This window comes from Capra hircus, chromosome 1 (genome assembly GCF_001704415.2).
Source record: "Capra hircus breed San Clemente chromosome 1, ASM170441v1, whole genome shotgun sequence".
Taxonomy (NCBI): Eukaryota; Metazoa; Chordata; class Mammalia; order Artiodactyla; family Bovidae; genus Capra; species Capra hircus.
In genome coordinates, this window is record NC_030808.1 from 144414356 (window position 1) to 144431837 (window position 17482).

The 17482-nt window shown below is 48.3% G+C and overlaps 2 protein-coding genes and 1 pseudogene across 2 annotated transcripts in view; all 3 read right to left on the reverse strand.

Moving 5' to 3' along the window:
* TSPEAR (thrombospondin type laminin G domain and EAR repeats) overlaps positions 1-17482 on the reverse strand; it is a 106893-nt gene that overhangs the window by 60490 nt on the left and 28921 nt on the right. The window lies entirely within an intron of this gene.
* LOC108636551 (keratin-associated protein 10-9-like) lies at positions 4936-6038 on the reverse strand. The gene has a single exon (XM_018052006.1). The coding sequence runs from the start codon at positions 5974-5976 to the stop codon at positions 5257-5259; it is 720 nt and encodes a 239-aa protein (XP_017907495.1). The 5' UTR covers positions 5977-6038; the 3' UTR covers positions 4936-5256.
* Positions 14320-15352, reverse strand: LOC106501809 (annotated as a pseudogene).

Consider the following 17482-nt stretch of genomic DNA (forward strand, 5'->3'; position numbering starts at 1 on the left):
ATGCATGCACGCTCAGTTGCTAGTCGTGTCTGACTCTTTGTGACTCCCATGGACTGTGGCCCACCAGGCTGCACTGTCCCTGGGATTTTCCAGGCAAGAATCCTGGAGTGGGTTGCCATTTCCTCCTCCAGGGGATTTTCCCCATCCAGGGATCGAACCTGCATCGCCTTGTCTTCTGCACTGGCAGGTGGATTCTCTACCACTAAGCCGCCTGGGAGGCCCCCTAGGCGTGTGGGCCTCAGTAATGGCAGTGTGCAGGCTGCAGTTGCGGTGCACTGGCTTTTGCTGCTCTGCAGCCTGTGGAATCTTCCCCAGTCGGGGGTCGAATCCATGTCCCCTGCATCGGCAGGTGGATTCTTATCGACCTAGCTCCCAGGGAAGTCCAAGAAACATAATGAATTTTTATTACTCCAGGCTTGCATCCTTCAGCTTGCTAAACCTTCATGTTTCCACCAGTCTTTTTGTAGATTATTAAGGGTTTTTGATGTGGACAATCACACCCCCTGTGAGCAGAGATGCTTTTGTTTCTTCGGTATGCACCCTTGTATTTGTTATTTTGTTGCACAAGAGGTGATCTTAAGTATGATGTTGAAGGAATGCAGAGAGAAGACACCCGTGTCTGGCTCCTGCTCTTAGTGGAAAAGCATTCAGTCTCTTACAAAAATCCTCATCAAAATACTAGCAAACTGAATTCAGCAGTAAATTATAACAATTGTACACCATAACCAAGGCAGATCTCCTGGCAGAACACAAGGGTGAAAGAAGTGATATGAAAATCAATGAATATAACACACCACATTAATGGAATGGAGGGGGAAATACATAATCGTCTCAACTGATGCAGAACAAGCACTTGACAAAATTCAACACCTTTTATGATAAAAACACTCAACAAATTGAAGGCAGAAGGAAACTGCCTCTACATAATAAAAAAAAATACGCATCTGAAAGACCCACAGCAAACATCACACTCAACGCTGAAAGACTGAAAGCTTTTCTTTTAAGATCAGGAGCAAGGCAGGGTTGCCCACTTTTGCCACTGCTATTCGTCAGTCTGGAAGTTCTAGGATAGAAGCTGGACAAAAGGAAAATAAAAGGCATTTAAGGTGAAAAAGAAAAAGTAAAATCATCTCTGTTCACAGATGTTATATATACATAATCCTCATATGTACAAAATTCTAAAAATTCCATAGCTACAGACAAAACCATTGCAACTAATAAGTGAATTCAGCAAAACAGCAGGATACAAAGTCAATTTTTACTTGCATTTCTATACACTAATAATGAATAACCCTGAAAGGATTTACAAAAATGATTTCATTTAGAATATCATCAAAAAAGTAAAATACTTAGGAATTAATCAAGGAGGTCAAAAACTTATCTAGTGAAAACTACGAATCATTGTTGAAAGAAATGCAAGAAGACATAAGTAAATGGAAAGACACCCCATTATTATGGATTGGAAGCTTTAATATTGTTAAGATGTCATTACTATCCAAAGCAATCTATATATTTAATACAGTTGCTATCAACATCTTGATGACTTTTCACAGAAATAAAAAAACTCATTCTAAAATTCATATGGAATCTTAAGGGACCTTGAATAACAACAACAACAAAAAATATCCTGAAAAAGAACAAAGCCAGAGGAATCATACTTCTTGATTTCAAAGTTCACTACAAAGCGACAGTAATCAAACAGAGTGGTACTGGCACAGAGTCAGACATAGAGATCAATGGAAGAGAATACAGGATCCAAAATAAACCCTCATACATTAGGTCAAACCATTTTTGACAAGGGCATTAAGTCCAATCACTGGAGAAAAGACAGTCTTTTCAACAAATGGTTCTAGGAAAATTGGATATTCACTTGCATAAGAATGAAGTTAGATCCATACCTAACATCATACACAAAATTAATGCAAAGTGGATCCTCAATCTAAATGTAAGACCTGTAACTATAAAACTTTAAAAAAAAATAGGACAAAACTTCACAACCTTGAATTTGGCAGTCATTTCCTGGATGTGACACCAATGACACAGTCAGCATCAGAAAGTATAAAAACTGGACTTCACGAAAACTTTGAATATTTTTCATCAAGATGTAGTATCAACAGAGAACAAAGGTAACCCAAAGAAATGTGAGGAAACGTTTGAGAATCATATATCTGATAAGAGATTGATATCCAGAATGTATAGAGAACTCCCGAAACTCAAAAACAACAACAAAAAACCTAACTCAAAAATGAGCAAAGACCACGAATAGACATTTTTCCAATGAAGGTATACAAATGGCCCATAAGCAATGAAAATATACTCAAGACAACTAACATTAGAGAAATGCAAATCAAAACTACAGTGAGGTACCACCTTGCACCTCTTAGTATAATGACCGTTTATTTATAGAAACAGCATAATATTGGTGAGACTGTGAAGAAACTGGAACACTTGTACACTGTTGGTGGGAACATGAACCGGTACAGCTATGTGGAAATCAGTATGATGGCTCCTCAACAAATTAAAAGTAGAATTACTGCCCGATCCAGTATTTCTACTGGGTCTATGCTGAAAGGAATTGAAAGCAGAATCTTGCAGAGATATTTGTAAAACCACATTCACAGACGCATTTCTCACAATAGCCGAAAAGTGGAAGCCATTCAGGTGTTCACTGAGGGATGAAAGGATAAGCAAGATGAGGTATACCCACAGGATGGAGTATTATTCACCCTTTAACAGGAAGTAAATCTGGCACTATTATGGACGAAACATGAGGATATTATGGTAAGATAAATAAGCCAGTCACAAAAAGACAAATACTTTGTGATTTCACTTACACGAAGTACTTTATAGAGACAAAAAGTAGAATGATGCTTTCCAGGGGCTGTGAGAAAGGAAAGAAGTATGGAGATTCTTGTTTCATGTGCATAGAGTGTGTTTTACAAGATAAAGAGTTCCAAGTACGGATAGTGGTGATGGTTACACAAGATGTACTTAATACCAAAGTGATTAAGGTTGTCAGCTTTGTGTTATGAATATTTTACCTCAATAACAAAAATAGAAAAAGGCTATCAAGGCACAAAGGCACATGAAGGAAACGTAAGTGCACATTACTAAGTGAAAGAAGCCCATCCGAAAAGTTTCCACTCCTGATGCTTCCAGGGATACAACATTCTGGAAAAGACACAACCATGGAGTCGGGAAAAAGATGGGTGGTTGCCAGGGGTTAGCAGGGAAGAAGAGATGAACAGATGGAGCACAGAGGACTTTTAGGGCAGGGAAACTATTCCGTAATGGTCCACAGGTGTTATAATCCATTTATCAAAACACATAGAACTTAGCAACAGCAAGAGTGACCTCTAATGTAGACTATGGACTTGGGGTGATATTAACATGTCAGTGTAGGTTTATCCATTATGACGAATGTAGCGCATCTGTAACAAATGCATCAAATCACAAGATACTGATTGTGGGGTAGGCTGTGCCTGTGTGAGGGTGGGGATATATAGGAGCTTGTACTTCCCACTTAGTTTTGCTGTGAACCTAAAACTGCCCTAAAAAACAAGATATGTTAAGTTGATACAGGGCAATTGAGGAGATCTGCTTTTTTTTTTTTTTTTTTAGTGAATTTTGGTTATCTGTGTCTTCAAGGAATGAGTCCATATCACCTTAATTGCTTATTGCCTTCCCTTTTATATCTGTGGGGTCTGTGCTAATTTCTCCTCTTCCATTCCTACTATTTTCTCTCAGAGTTGAGGAAACATCCTTGGGAGGAGCCTACCCATGTCCCAAGACTTCTGAATATTTCCAACAGGCAGGTGGGGGCAGGTCCTTTTAAGGCTCTCTTTCATGTCTGTGAATCAGTCCAGCTAACTTTATGGGTTTTGCCAGGCTCAGCCTCACACCTGTTTGCTAATCATTTTTCAGGAGACACTTAAGGAAGACTCTCCATGGACAGGGGAGTTCCTCAGAACAGCTCTCTTCCCTCTGGCATCCTGACCCCAGACTAGCTGCCCCAAACTGCCCCAATTCACAGACCAGCTCTAAAACTGAGGGATCCATGGCACTCCACCTGGGTTTCTGGCCTGGGTCCTGGAATCATTCTCGAGGGGATGGGCTGGGCAGCTGTGAGACCCACTCTGTTTCTTTCCCTCCCAGGTAGGCCTGTGTTGTCCTCCTCAAGTCCAGCATCTCAACTTCTAGTGTCCTGACCTTGTTAGCTCTCTGGATCAGTCGGGTGGGAGCTCCGTCCAGGCCCTCTCATTCCACACGGTTGGAGCAGCCCCCCCACCACCACATTTCTGCTAAAAGTGCAGACCCATAAGCAGACCAAAAGAGGTGACCCCAGCCACATGCAGGTGTGTCACACGGGGTCCTTAGGCCTCCCACATGGAGCGGACTCAAGGCGCCAGTTGGTCCGTATGTTTCAAGTGGGCAGGAACAGTCCAGGGAGCCTGAGAAACCCCTAGACCATGACAGGTCTGCAGGGGACCAGCCGCGGGCCAGGGCCTGAGCAGGCACTGACTTCCTGGAGAAGCAGGAGCCCCACCTGGTGACCCTGCCCAGAGGGGTCAGGCCCATGCCCTTTGGGGTCTCAGTCACTTACTGCCAGGGTTTCCCTGGTAACTCAGGCGGTAAAGAACCTGCCTGCAATGGAGGAGATCCCGGTTCAAACCCTGAGTCAGGAAGATTCCCTGGAGAGGGAATAGCAACCCACCCCTGTATTCTTGCTTGGAGAATTCCATGGACAGAGAAACCTGGTGGGCTACAGTCTATGGGGTCTCAGAGAGTCGGACATGACTGAGTGACTCACACACTCGCTTACCAATAGAAATGCTTTCGGCTGGAGGAAACTAGTGTCAGGTCACAATTGTGTGTGTTTTCTTGCACCCCTGCACCCAGCCCACCAGGGAATCACATGAAGGGAGCAGATCAGGTGATGATGTGAGTTTATTCACCCAGGTGCCTGAGGGGCGCTGACAGGTTGGAAGTCGAGACCAAATGACCCAGATAGAGGATCTGGACGGATAGGGGGGCAGCTGGCCCAGAGACAGCTGGAGACGACTCCTGGGAGGCAGAAGCCCCAGGGAGCCGTGAGGTCGGGGTTCCTGGGGCAGGAATGAGAGGTCAGTCGGTCAGGGGAGTGGAGACATCGGGGACCCTGTCCTGAGTGAGGGCAATCACCCAGCCCAGGTCAGGATAGAGGACCAAGTCACAGGTGGAACCTGAGCTCGGCTGGCTCTGGGGTGACATGCCAGGTCAGCAGCAGGGCTCCGGGGCCAAGGTTGGGAAGCAGCAAACAGGGCGGGAGCATACGGGCCTGCAGAGCAGGGACACAGAGGAGGCTGGGCGGCAGCAACTGGGCTGGCAGGAGGAGTCGGGCACGCAGCAGGCGGGGCGGCACACGGGGCGGCAGAGGAGGGACACGGAGGAGGAGGGTCTGCAGCAGGACGAGGGGGATGAGCAGGCGGAGGCCTCACAGCACACGGGCCTGCAGCAAACAGGTGTGCAGCAGACGGGCCTGCAGCAGACGGGCTCACAGCAGACAGGCTCACAGCAGACGGGCCTGCAGCAGATGGGCTCACAGCAGGCCTGCTGGCAGGGGGAGGAGGTGTAGCTGGAGGGCTGGCAGCTGGACTGCTGGCAACATGAGGAGGTTGAGCAGGGGGAGGCCTCACAGCAGACAGGCCTGCAGCAGACAGGCCTGCAGCAGACGGGCTCACAGCAGGCCTGCTGGCAGGGGGAGGAGGTGCAGCTGGAAGGCTGGCAGCTAGACTGCTGGCAGCATGAGGCTCGGCAGGAGCTGCTGCAGGCTGCCTGGCAGCAGGGGCTGGACTCACAGCTCACTGGGGCACAGAGGAGGGTCAGGCGGGGGGCCGGGGTGCAGCAGCTGGGGCCACAGCATGGGGGCTCGCAGCAGCTCTCCGGACAGTCATAGCTCAGGTCGTTGGAGCAGATGGACAGGGTGGAGGCTGCCATGGTGGAGTCGGTGGGGCTGGAGGAGGGTTTGAGTGTGTGTGGGTGTATGAGCTGTGTGTGTGAGGTGCTTGGGGATGTAGGGATTTTATACCTGGCCCCTGGCCTTTGTTGTCCTCACAGGAGACTCCCAGGCCCTCTCTTCCTTGTTGGGGTTGACAGCTGGCGGCAAGAGCCCCTCATTAGTGCTGGCGTAGTTTCCACATTTGTTTTCACTCATTAAACCCGTGAGCGTAAATATCCCATGTTGCAGGATGTTTTCCCATTTCTGCTTTGCTTGGCTCCAGAAAAGATACAGAAAATATCTAGGTAAGATCCTAAATGAAATGAACCCTGAATATTCATTGGAAGGACTGATGCTGCAGCTGAAGCTCCAATCCTTTGGCCACCTGATTCAAAGAGCTGACTCATTAGTAAAGACCCTGGTGCTGGGCAAGATTAAAGCATGAAGAAAAGGGAACACAAAGGATGACTTGTTAGATGGCATCATTGACTCAATGGACATGAGTTTGTGCAAGCTCTGGGAGATGGTGAAGGACAGGGAAGCCTGCTGTGCTGCAGTCCACGGGGTCCTGAAGAGCGGGACATGACAGAGCAACTGAACAGGAACATTGCTGAGTGAGGTTTAGAGGTGATCGTATCTCTAAATCGGTGAATTTAGATGTCGCAGCTCTCCCCTGTTTGAGGTATAGTACTTTAATATTATTTTGACTTTTACGCATTTTTTAACTTAGGTGTCAAGTGACATGTGCACGTCTGTAAAATGCAACTGGATGTGACCGTGGAACCAGCTGAGGCTCATGTTCGGCAGGGGCTGGTGGGAGATCCTGGCACTCCCCCCACAGCAGCTGCTCTGCCAGCAAGAAGCATGATGAGAGGAACATCCAGTCCCCTGCAGCCCAGCCAGTGTGCCTGAGAGGAGCGTTAACGAAGGGCGGGCGTACGTGGAGTCTGTTAGGAGATCTCTTCAGGGAGCAGCACTCACAGGTGTCTGAGTCAGGGGCTGAATTTATCAACCTTTCACCCAGACCCAACCACTCACAGCACACCCTGTGCACCCCACACTTCTCAGCCGAGCAACCAGCCCCTAGGCCAGAGTTTGCCTTCCTCAAGAGGGATGCCCTGAAAGACTCAGAGTGACGGTCTCCTCCTGGAGAACCCACGTGTGAAGAGCGGAGACTCCAGGACCCCAGGCAACACCCAAAAGTAAAGCTCAGGCAAGAGCTGGTTTTCCTTGTGGATATAAGCAGATGTGGTCCCAGGGAGCCTGGAACAGAAAGTCAGCAAGGGCGGACTCTGGGGACGACGGTGACAACTGGGCAGCGGTCATCTCAGAGCCCCTGACCATGGCTGTGGGGTCAGATGACACTGTCTGAGCACCTGTTCTAGGCCAGGTGGTGATCTGAACGCTCTACACCTGCCAAGGTACTTGATTTCACATCCACTCAGCAAAAAAGTTTCTGTAAATAGGTGAGGAAGCCCAGGCACAGAGAAGTTAAGCAACCATGTCCAGGTCACACAGCCCAGAGTACCAGGACTGGGACTAGAAGTCAGCCATCTGTATATATTCCCTGCCTGGCCTTCTGATTAGGCCTTGAGAGCAGCTGTGACATCTGCTCTAAGGCCCTGAGAGCTGAAGTCCTGGGAGCTGCTGTGGTAGTCAGTTATCAGGGATGTGTGCATAATCAATGCAAAAGGGACTGCACTGTCTCTTACCCAGGCCTTCCCCCAGACCAACTTCAGGGCTACACGCAGAAGGAAGCATGTGTCCAATGAAATTTACCACCAGGCAGCTGAGCTGAAAATGTACAACAGAGGCGGGAAACAGCAAAATTAACACCATGGAAAATCAACCCTGTGGTTTTCAGCACAAACACTGCTAGTTCCTCCAATCCACCGAGGGAAAGTATGCATGCTTGCTCAGGGGCTCAGTCGTGTCCGACTCTTTGTGACCCCATGGACTGTAGCCCGCCAGTTTCCTCTGTCCATGGGATTCTGCAGGCAGGAATACTGGAGGGAGGTGCCGCTTCTTACTCCAACGCAGTGTAGTGAACGTTGCTCAGTCATGTCTTTTTGCGACTCCATAGATTATACAGTCCAAGGAATCCCCCAGGCCAGAATACTGGAGTGGGTAGCCTTTCCCTTCTCCAGGGGATCTTTCCAACCCAGGGATCGAACCCAGGTCTCCCGCATTGCAAGCAGATTCTTTACCAGCTGAGCCACCAGGGAAGCCCAACAGAGGTAAAGCATAAATCCCCAAATATGATGAGAGAAAATTAAACAAACAGACCATGTGTTTTGCTGACACCAAACGTGATCACTAACAAGGAAGAAGGAAGAGCCAGGATAGAACAGTAAAAACAGGACTGAACACGAACCACTCTGAGCTGAGTGCACCAAGGTGCGTGTGTTTGGACTGAGAGAGCCTCATGAATTCAAGAGCACTGGATTTTTAGAGCCCACCATAAACATACATTCAGTCAGTTCAGTTCAGTCGCTCAGTCATGTCCGACTGCGACGCCATGGACTGCAGCATGTCAGGCGGCCCTGTCCACCACCAGCTCCTGGAGTTTACTCAAACTCATGTCCATTGAGTCAGTGATACCATCCAACCATCTCATCCTCTGTCATCCCCTTCTCTTCCTGCCCTTAATCTTTCCCCCATCAGGGTCTTTTCAAATGAGTCAGCTCTTCACATCAGGTGGCCAAAGGATTGGAGTGTCAGCTTCAGCATCAGTCCTTCCGATGAACATTCAGGACTGATTTCCTTTAGGATGGACTGGTTGGATCTCTTGCAGTCCAATGGACTCCCAGGAATCTTTTCCAACACCACAGTTCAAATGCATCAATTCTGCACTCAGCTTTCTTCACAGTCCAACTCTCACATCCATACACAACTACCGGAAAAACCATAGCTTTAACTAGACGGACCTCTGTTGGCAAAGTAATGTCTCTGCTCTTTAATATACTATCTAGGTTGGTCATAACATTTTTTCTAAGGAGTAAGTGTCTTTTTACTTCATGGCTGCAGTCACCATCTGCAATGATTTTGGAGCCCCCAAAATAAAATCTGCCACTGTTTCCACTGTTTCTTCATCTATTTGCCATGAAGTGATGGGACCAGATGCTATGATCTTTGTTTTCTGAATGTTGAGCTTTAAGCCAATTTTTTTCAGTCTCCTTTTTCACACTCATCAACAGGCTTTTTAGTTCTTCTTCACTTTCTGGCGTAAGGGTAGTGTCATCTGCCTATCTGAGGTTACTGATATTTCTCCCGGCAATCTTGATTCTGGCTTGTGATTTAGCCAGCCCAGCATTTCTCATGATGTACTCTGCATATATGTTAAATTAACACAGTGACAATATACACCCTTGACGTACTCCTTTTCTTATTTGGAACCACTCAGTTGTTCCACATCCAGTTCTAACTGTTGCTTCCTGACCTGCATACAGGTTTCTTAAGAGGCAGGTCAGGTGGTCTGGTATTCCCATCTCTTTCAGAATTTTCCACAGGTTATTGTGATCCACACAGTCAAAGACTTTGGCATAGTCAGTAAAGCAGAAATAGATGTTTTTCTGGAACTCTCTTGCTTTTTCCATGATCCATCAGAAGCTGGCAAGTTGATCTCTGGTTTCTCTGCCGTTTCTAAAACCACCTCGCACATCTGGCAGTTCACAGTTCACGTTCGGCTGAAGCCTGGCTGGGAGAGTTTTGAGCATTATTTTGCTAGCATGTGAGACGAGTGCAATTGTGCGTAGTCTGAGTGTTCCTTGGCATTGCCTTTCTTAGGGATTGGAATGAAAACTGACCTTTTCCAGTCTTGTGGCCACTGCTGAGTTTTCAAAATTGGTAGTTTTTAAATGAACCGAATGAAGGGCAGCTCCATCTCCAGGCAGGAAGAAACGGCTGACAGTCTGGTCTGGAAATGAACTATTACCAGGTGGACCCTGGACCTCTCCCACCAAACAGTGAAAGAGGCAGAGCATCTAGGGGAACACTGGGGACTAAGGCTGATTTTTCCCATTTTCAAATTATTACATCTTTCTCTTGCATTGGCAGGCCAAGTCTTTACCAGCAGTGCCACCTGGAAGCCCCTTATATCTTTCTCAAGGAAAGAGAACAGCAGAGTATTTTCACATAAGCAAGAGCTTGGAAAACACTCTACTCATGTTTCCCTCTTGGAGAAACATTTAAAGAAAGAAGACAAATGATGGGAGTCCCCTGGAGGTCCAGTGGTTAAGGATCCACCTCCCAGCGCATGGGGTGTAGGTTCAGTGCCTGGTCAGGGAGCCAGGATCCCACACAGCCCTCAGCCAGAAAAACCGAAACACAAAAAAGAAGCAGTGTGGTAACAAATTCAATGAAGACTTTATGAAGACTTTCTAACACCATACACAAAAATAAACTCAAAATGGATCAAAGATCTAAACGAAAGGCCAGAAACTATAAAACTCCTAGAGGAGAACATAGGCAAAACACTCTCCAACGTAAATCACAGCAGGATCCTCTAAGACTCACCTCCCAGAATACTGGAATTAAAAGCAAAAATAAACAAATGGGATCAAATTAAAAGCTTCTGCACAACAAAGGAAACTATAAGCAAGGTGAAAAGACATCCTTCGGAATGGGAGAAAATAATAGCAAATGAAGTAAATGACAAACAACTAATCTCAAAAATATACAAGCAACTCCTGCAGCTCAATTCCAGAAAAATAAACGACCCAATCAAAAATGAGCCAAAGAACTAAACAGACATTTCTCCAAAGAAGACATACATAACAAACACATGAAAGATGCTCAACATCACTCATTATCAGAGAAATGCAAACCAAGACCACAAGGAGGTACTATTTCACACCAGTCAGAATGGCTGTGATCCAAAAGTCTACAGGCAATAAATGCTGAAGAGGGTGTGGAGAAAAGGGAACCCTCTTACACTGTTGGTGGGAATGCAAACTAGTACAGCCACTATGGAGAAGTGTGGCGATTCCTTAAAAAACTGCAAATAGAACTGCCTTATGACCCAGCAATCCCAGAGCTGGGCATACACACCGAGGAAACCAGAATTGAAAGAGACACATGTACCCCAGTGTTCATTGCAGCACTGTTTATAATAGCCAGGACATGGAAGCAACCTAAATGTCCATCAGCAGATGAATGGATAAGAAAGCTGAGCTACATATACACAATGGAGTATTACTCAGCCATTAAAAAGAATACATTTGAATCAGTTCTAATGAGGTGGATGAAACTGGAGCCGATTATACAGAGTGAAGTAAGCCAGAAAGAAAAACACCAACACAGTATACTAATGCATATATATGGAATTTAGAAAGATGGTAATGATAACCCTGTATGCGAGACAGCAAAAGACACAGATGTATAGAACAGACTTTTGGACTCTGTGGGAGAGGGAGAGGGTGGGATGATTTGGGAGAATGGCATTGAAACATGTATAGTATTATGTAAGAAACGAATCACCAGTCTAGGTTCGATACAGGATACAGGATGCTTGGGGCTGGTGCACAGGAATGATCCAGAGATGATATGGGGAGGGGGGTGGGAGGAGCGTTCAGGACTGGGAACTCATGTACACCCCTGGTGGATTCATGTCAATGTATGGCAAAACCAATACAGTACTGTAAAGTAAAAATAAATAAATAAATAAAAATAAAGAAAGACAGACTTTAAAAAAGGTCCAGGTTAAAAAAACCTGAAGAGCAAAAACCAGAAAGAAAGAAGACAAACGGGCAAGTGAGGAAACATACAGGAGCACATGGGGAATTGGGCAGGTGTAGGTGAGAAGGAAAGGAAGAAAAGTCTAAACAGCCAGAGCGATGGGTTCTGTTGGTGCACACAAAGTCTGGTCCTTCCCAGGTAGTGACCCTGGTGAGGTTCTGATACTTCATTAATATCAGATGTTTTGAAATGCTAAGCTTTTGGATTGTTGCTGATCAGTCATTAAGTTAAGTCCAATTCTTTGCAACCCTGTGGACTGCAGCACGCCAGGCTCCTCTGTCCTCCACTATCTTGAGTAAAAAGAGTTTGCTCAAATTCATACCCACTGAGTCAATGATGCTATCTAAGCATCTCACCCTCTGCTGCCCACTTCTCCTTTTGCCATCAGTCTTTCCCAACATTAGAGTCTTGTCTAATGAGTCAGTTCTTCATATCAGGTGGCCAAAGTATTGGCGCTTCAGCTTTAGCATCAGTCCTTCCAATGAATATTCAGGCTTGATCTCCTTGCTGTCCAAGGGATTCTCAAGAGTCTTCTCCAACACCATAGTTCAAAAGCATCAGTTCTTTGGTGCTCAGCTTTCTTCACAGTCCAACTCTCACAGACATACATGACTACTGGAAAAACTACAGCTTTGACCAGACAGACCTTTGTTGGCGAAGTAATGCCTCTGCTTCCTAATATGCTGTCTAGGTCGGTCATAGCTTTGCTTTTAAAGAGCAAGCATCTTTTCATTTCATGGCTGTAGTCATGAAATCACAGCCATCTGCAGTGATGTTGGAGCCCCCCCAGAAATAAAGTCTGTTACTGTTTCCATTGTTTGCCCATCTATTTGCCATGAAATGATGGGACCAGATGCCATGATCTTAGTTTTTTGAATGTTGAGTTTCATCAGCTTTTTCACTCTCCTCTTTCACCCTCATCAAGAGGCTCTTTAGTTTCTCTTCACTTTCTGCCATAAGGGTGGTATCATCTGCATAACTGAGCTTGTTGATATTTCTCCTAGCCAGCTTGATTCCAGCTTGTACTTCATCCTGCCTGGCATTTCATATGATGTACCCTGCATATAAGCTAAATAAGTAGGGTGACAATATACAGCCTTCATACTCCTTTCCCAGTTTGGAACCAGTCCATTGTTATATATCCAGTTCTAATCATTGCCTCTTGACCCATATACAGATTTCTCAGGAGACAGGTAAGGTGGTCTGGTATTCACATCTCTTTTAACACTTTGCATATGCTGGGTTTAATAAAATGTAGTTAAACAAACTCTCCCTGTCTTTTTTTCACTTTTAAATGTGTTTCTTATAGCAGCTGGGCTTCCCCTGTGGCTCAACAGTAAAGAATTCGCCTGCCAGTAGGAACTGCAGCAGACACAGATTTGATCCCTGGGTCAGGAAGACCCCCTGGAGGAGGGCAAAGAGGCCCACTCCTGTACTCCTGCCTGGAGAAGCTCATGGACAGAAGAGTCGGGCAGCTTACAGCCCATAAGGTCACAAAGAATCAGACACGCTTGAAGCATCTCAGCACACATGCATGCATATTACAACAGGTACAATTACATCGGGGCCCAGTCAAGGCCCTTCACACTGCCCCGCAGGTGTCTGCCTACCAAGCACTGTCCCAAAGGGCCAGCATATGTTTCTCCTCCCCATATTTCCCCAGAGGGATAGCTGCCTTAATACTTGAATTCCTGAGAGCACCTACCATTCCAAATAGCCCATCCCCTTTGGCTGTCGGTCCCTGTGATGGATAGTTTCAAGTGTCAACTGACCAGGCCATGGTGCCCAGTTGTCTGGGTAAACATGTCTGGATGTCATGACACAGTTGCTTCTTAGGTGAGATCAATACTGAAATCAGTGGACTCTGAGTAAAACAGACTGCCCTACAAAATGTGGGTGGGCCACATCCAAGCAGCTGGAGACCTTGAGACCAGACTGAAGTCCCCAAGGAGAAAGAGATTCTACCAGCAGGTCATTTGTAGCTGCAACACCAACTCTTCCTGGAAGCTCACTCTGCAGATTTGGATCTTGCCTGCCTCCAAAGGGTGTGAGCCAGCTTCTCAACATCAGTCTCTGCATATGTGCACATGCCTTATTGGTCCTTTCTCTGGAGAACCCTGACTCACACAGGCTCCCAGCATCACTGCATGTGGCTCTCACCATCCAGACCTTCACACACAGATGGAAGAACTCACACTCGTGTCCAGGGCACCAGAGAATGGCTGGCACCAGCCTGTCTGAAGCTGTTTCTGGGGTAAGCTTTATGTATTCCAGGCAAATGTTTAGTAAATGGGGTCACCTTTGTCCCTAGGGAACCCCCATGTTCCCAGTGTGCAAGCCCAGGGCCTGAACCTGTGCCCCATTCCCACCCCATCACTCACTTCATGCATGGGTCTACAGGTGAGCAGGATACTCTGGACTGGAGGCTTCAGTGGAACTATGGCCTCAGGACACCCTGGCAGAGAGTAGCCGGGTGCTGTTACCTGTGCCTGGTGATGTTACTCTCCTGGATACAACTCAAGGCCAGGTTTCTAACACAGCCCAGACCACTCTCCACAACAAAGGTCTTTCCCAGGGTTTGAAGAGATATGCACTCAAGCGACAGAGAGGGCATGACAATAACTTTATTTGTTAGCAGGCAGACCCCTCACCTAGGTCAGGACAAAATCCATGACCAACAAGGATGGAGAGCAGGATGCTGGCTGACACTCAGGGCCTGGAGGGAACCAGGAGCCAGCCCAGGCTGCTCACAGGAAATTCTGGGGCAGAAGGAGACCCCAGAATGGGTTGAAGGCTACAGAAATTTCAGGTGAAAACCAGCGTTGGCCCTGGAAGGAGTTGGCAATGTGCCAGGTCAGTAACAGGGCTCTGGGGCCGAGGTTGGGACGCAGCAAGCAGGGCGGGAGCACGCGGGCCGGCAGAGCAGGGACAGGCAGGAGGCTGGGCGGCAGCAGCTGGGCTGGCAGGAGGAGGTGGGCACGCAGCATGTGGGGCGGCACACAGGACGGCAGAGGAGGGACACGGAGGAGGAGGGTCTGCAACTGACCGAGGGGCAGGGGTTGGGCTGGCAGCACAAGGAGGCTGAGCAGCGGGAGGACTCACAGCAGACGGGCCTGCAGCAGAGGGGTGTGCAGCAGACGGGTCTGCAGCAGACGGGCCTGCAGGAGACGGGTGTGCAGCAGACGGGTCTGCAGCAGACAGGGGTGCAGCAGATGGGCCTGCAGCAGACAGGTGTGTAGCAGACGGGCTCACAGCAGGCCTGCTGGCAGGGGGATGAGGTGCAGCAGGAGGGCTGGCAGCTTGACTGCTGGCAGCACAAGTCCGGGCAGGAGCAGCTGCAGGCTGGCTGGCAGCAGGGGCTCGATTCACAGCTCACAGGGGCGCAGAGGAGGGTCAGGTGGGGGGCTGGGGTGCAGCAGCTGGGGGCACAGCAGGGGGGCTCGCAGCAGCTCTCTGGACCGTCGTCCACCTGTCAGGAGGGGCCCGTGTAGGAGTCACAGGACCCGGGGAGGCAGACCCGGCTGCTGTAGCTCAGGTCACTGGAGCAGACAGACAGGGCGGAGGAAGCCATGGTGGAGGCGGTGGGGCTGGAGGAGGGTGAGGTGTGAGTGTGAGTGAGTGAGTGAGTGTGTGTGTGTGTGAGTGCTGCTCAGGGCTGTGGGCCTTTTATACCCCGTCCAGGTGTGTGCAGGGCCAGCTGAAGGCTCCCTGAGGCTTCCCTTTCCTTGTTGGTGTTTTGAGCCCCTATTTCTTCTTGTTTATTTACACAAGAGTTTGCAGCTAGTAAAATGCATGTCCTGGTTGAGGGCTGGATCACCCCTGAGCTGTGTGAGGTTCTCTCAGCAAACACAGGACTATTCTAGGGTCCCGAAGCCCCACCGTGCATGCCTGGCAGCTCCCCCCTCCCACCTGTCTCTATCGCTCTCAGGTGAGTGGCTGTGAACCCCCGTCTCTGTGACTTGGCATCGCAGAGCTCACAATTGGGACAGTGCTGTCCCCTGCTGTCGGACGTCCCTCTCAAGCAGCACGGATGAACAGTGGACAGACCAGCCAAAGGGAGAAGGGGTGAGTGAGAAGAACAAGGCATGCCTCAAGCACAGAGCAGGAAGGAGGGCAGGTCCCTCCCCATCAGACGGGGTCTCCAGGGTCAGAACGTGCACAGCGAAGGGAGAAGCAGAGCGTTCTCCGGAGAGAAGGGAGGGAAACCTGGGCTTCAGATCCAGGACTCTGACCAAACTAGGACAGGATGAGAGGAAAACGGTGTGTATCTGACACACTGGTGAATGTCTGACGCCAAATATGCAGAAACAGCCTAAAAGCTCCAGAGAGTTTGGCATCTGACTTTGCTCAGCCAGTCAACATACCTGAAGACAGTGCAACCAAATCTTGAAAGTCTGAGGAAAGTGGATTATCAGGCAGATGGAGATTAGAGCACTTCAGATAAGACAGCTATTCTGGAAAGGAACCACTCGTACATTATGTACAAAAACTACCTCGAGAGTACACGGTCCAGAAAAAGAGTGAGCCCAAAGGCAGGCACATATAAAAAACAATAATAAAGAACAACAAAGTCAGCAAAAAGCAGATGGAGGGAGAGGAGGTCCACCGGCTTGGCCCTGTAGAAGCAAGTGCCTGCTGGCTGCCCTGCCCTTCTGGCCTTCGACCCCCTCTTTGCCATGCATAGTTTTCTAAGTTTTCACAAATGCAGACACACCCCCACCAGACCATACAGGCCCCCACACTCCTGTCCACTGGAGTCAGCTCCTCCCTCGGCCCAAAGCCCCAGGCAGGTGCTGATTCAAGATCCCTGCAGCTGTGGCTTTTCCAGGAGGTCACATACATGGAATCATAGACTGGGTGGCCTTTGGGGTCTGGCTTCTTTCGCTCCGAAAATGCAGTGGCCGTGGTGCCGTGTGCATCCGGGCTCATCCCCTTTCCTGCTGCGCGGTGTCCGGGGTGAGGGGTCTCCCCCATTTGTTCACTGCACAGCTGGGAGACACTTTCATGACTTCCTGTCTTTCGTGATTATGAACAAACCTGCTGTCTACGTTCTCTGTGTACAGGTTTCTTTGTGATCATGTTTTCATTCCTCTAGGATAAACACCCAGGTGCAGCATAACTGGATCAGATGGGAACTGTATGTTTGGCTTGATAGGAACCTGCTAAGCTCTTTCCCCAAGTGGCTGTGCCATTCTGCATTCCCACCAGCAATGCATGAACGTTCAGGTGGCTGCATATCCTTGGCCAACAGTCAATACCCTGAGGGTTTTAATTTTGGCCGTTCTAATAGGTGTGAGGGCTCCCAGATGGCTCACTGGTGAAGAGTCCACCTGCCAATGCAGGAGCTGTGAGTCCGATCTCCTGGGTGGGAAAATCCTCTGAAGAGGGAAATAGCAACCCACTCCAGTATTCTTCCCTGGAAATCCCATGGACAGGGGAGCCTGGCAGGCTATAGTCCATGGGGTCGCAAAGAGTTAAACTCAACTTAGTGACTAAACAGGGCTTCCCTCATAGCTCAGTTCGTAAAGAATCCACTTGCAATGCAGGAGACTCTGGTTCTATTCCTGGGTTGGGAAGATCTGCTGGAGAAGGGATAGGCTACCCATTCCAGTGTTCTTGGACTTCCCTTGTGGCTCAGCTGGTAAAGAATCTGCCTGCAATGTGGGAGACCTGGGTTCGATCCCTGGGTTGGGAAGATCTCCTGGAGAAGGGAAAGGCTAGCTGTTGGGAGCCAGCGTGAGGAACTCCGCCCATGGCAAAGGCCATGAG

Bases quoted from the DNA above. Each gene is read 5' to 3' on its own strand.
- LOC108636551 (XM_018052006.1), bottom strand. From the start codon at position 5,976: ATGGCAGCCTCCACCCTGTCCATCTGCTCCAACGACCTGAGCTATGAC.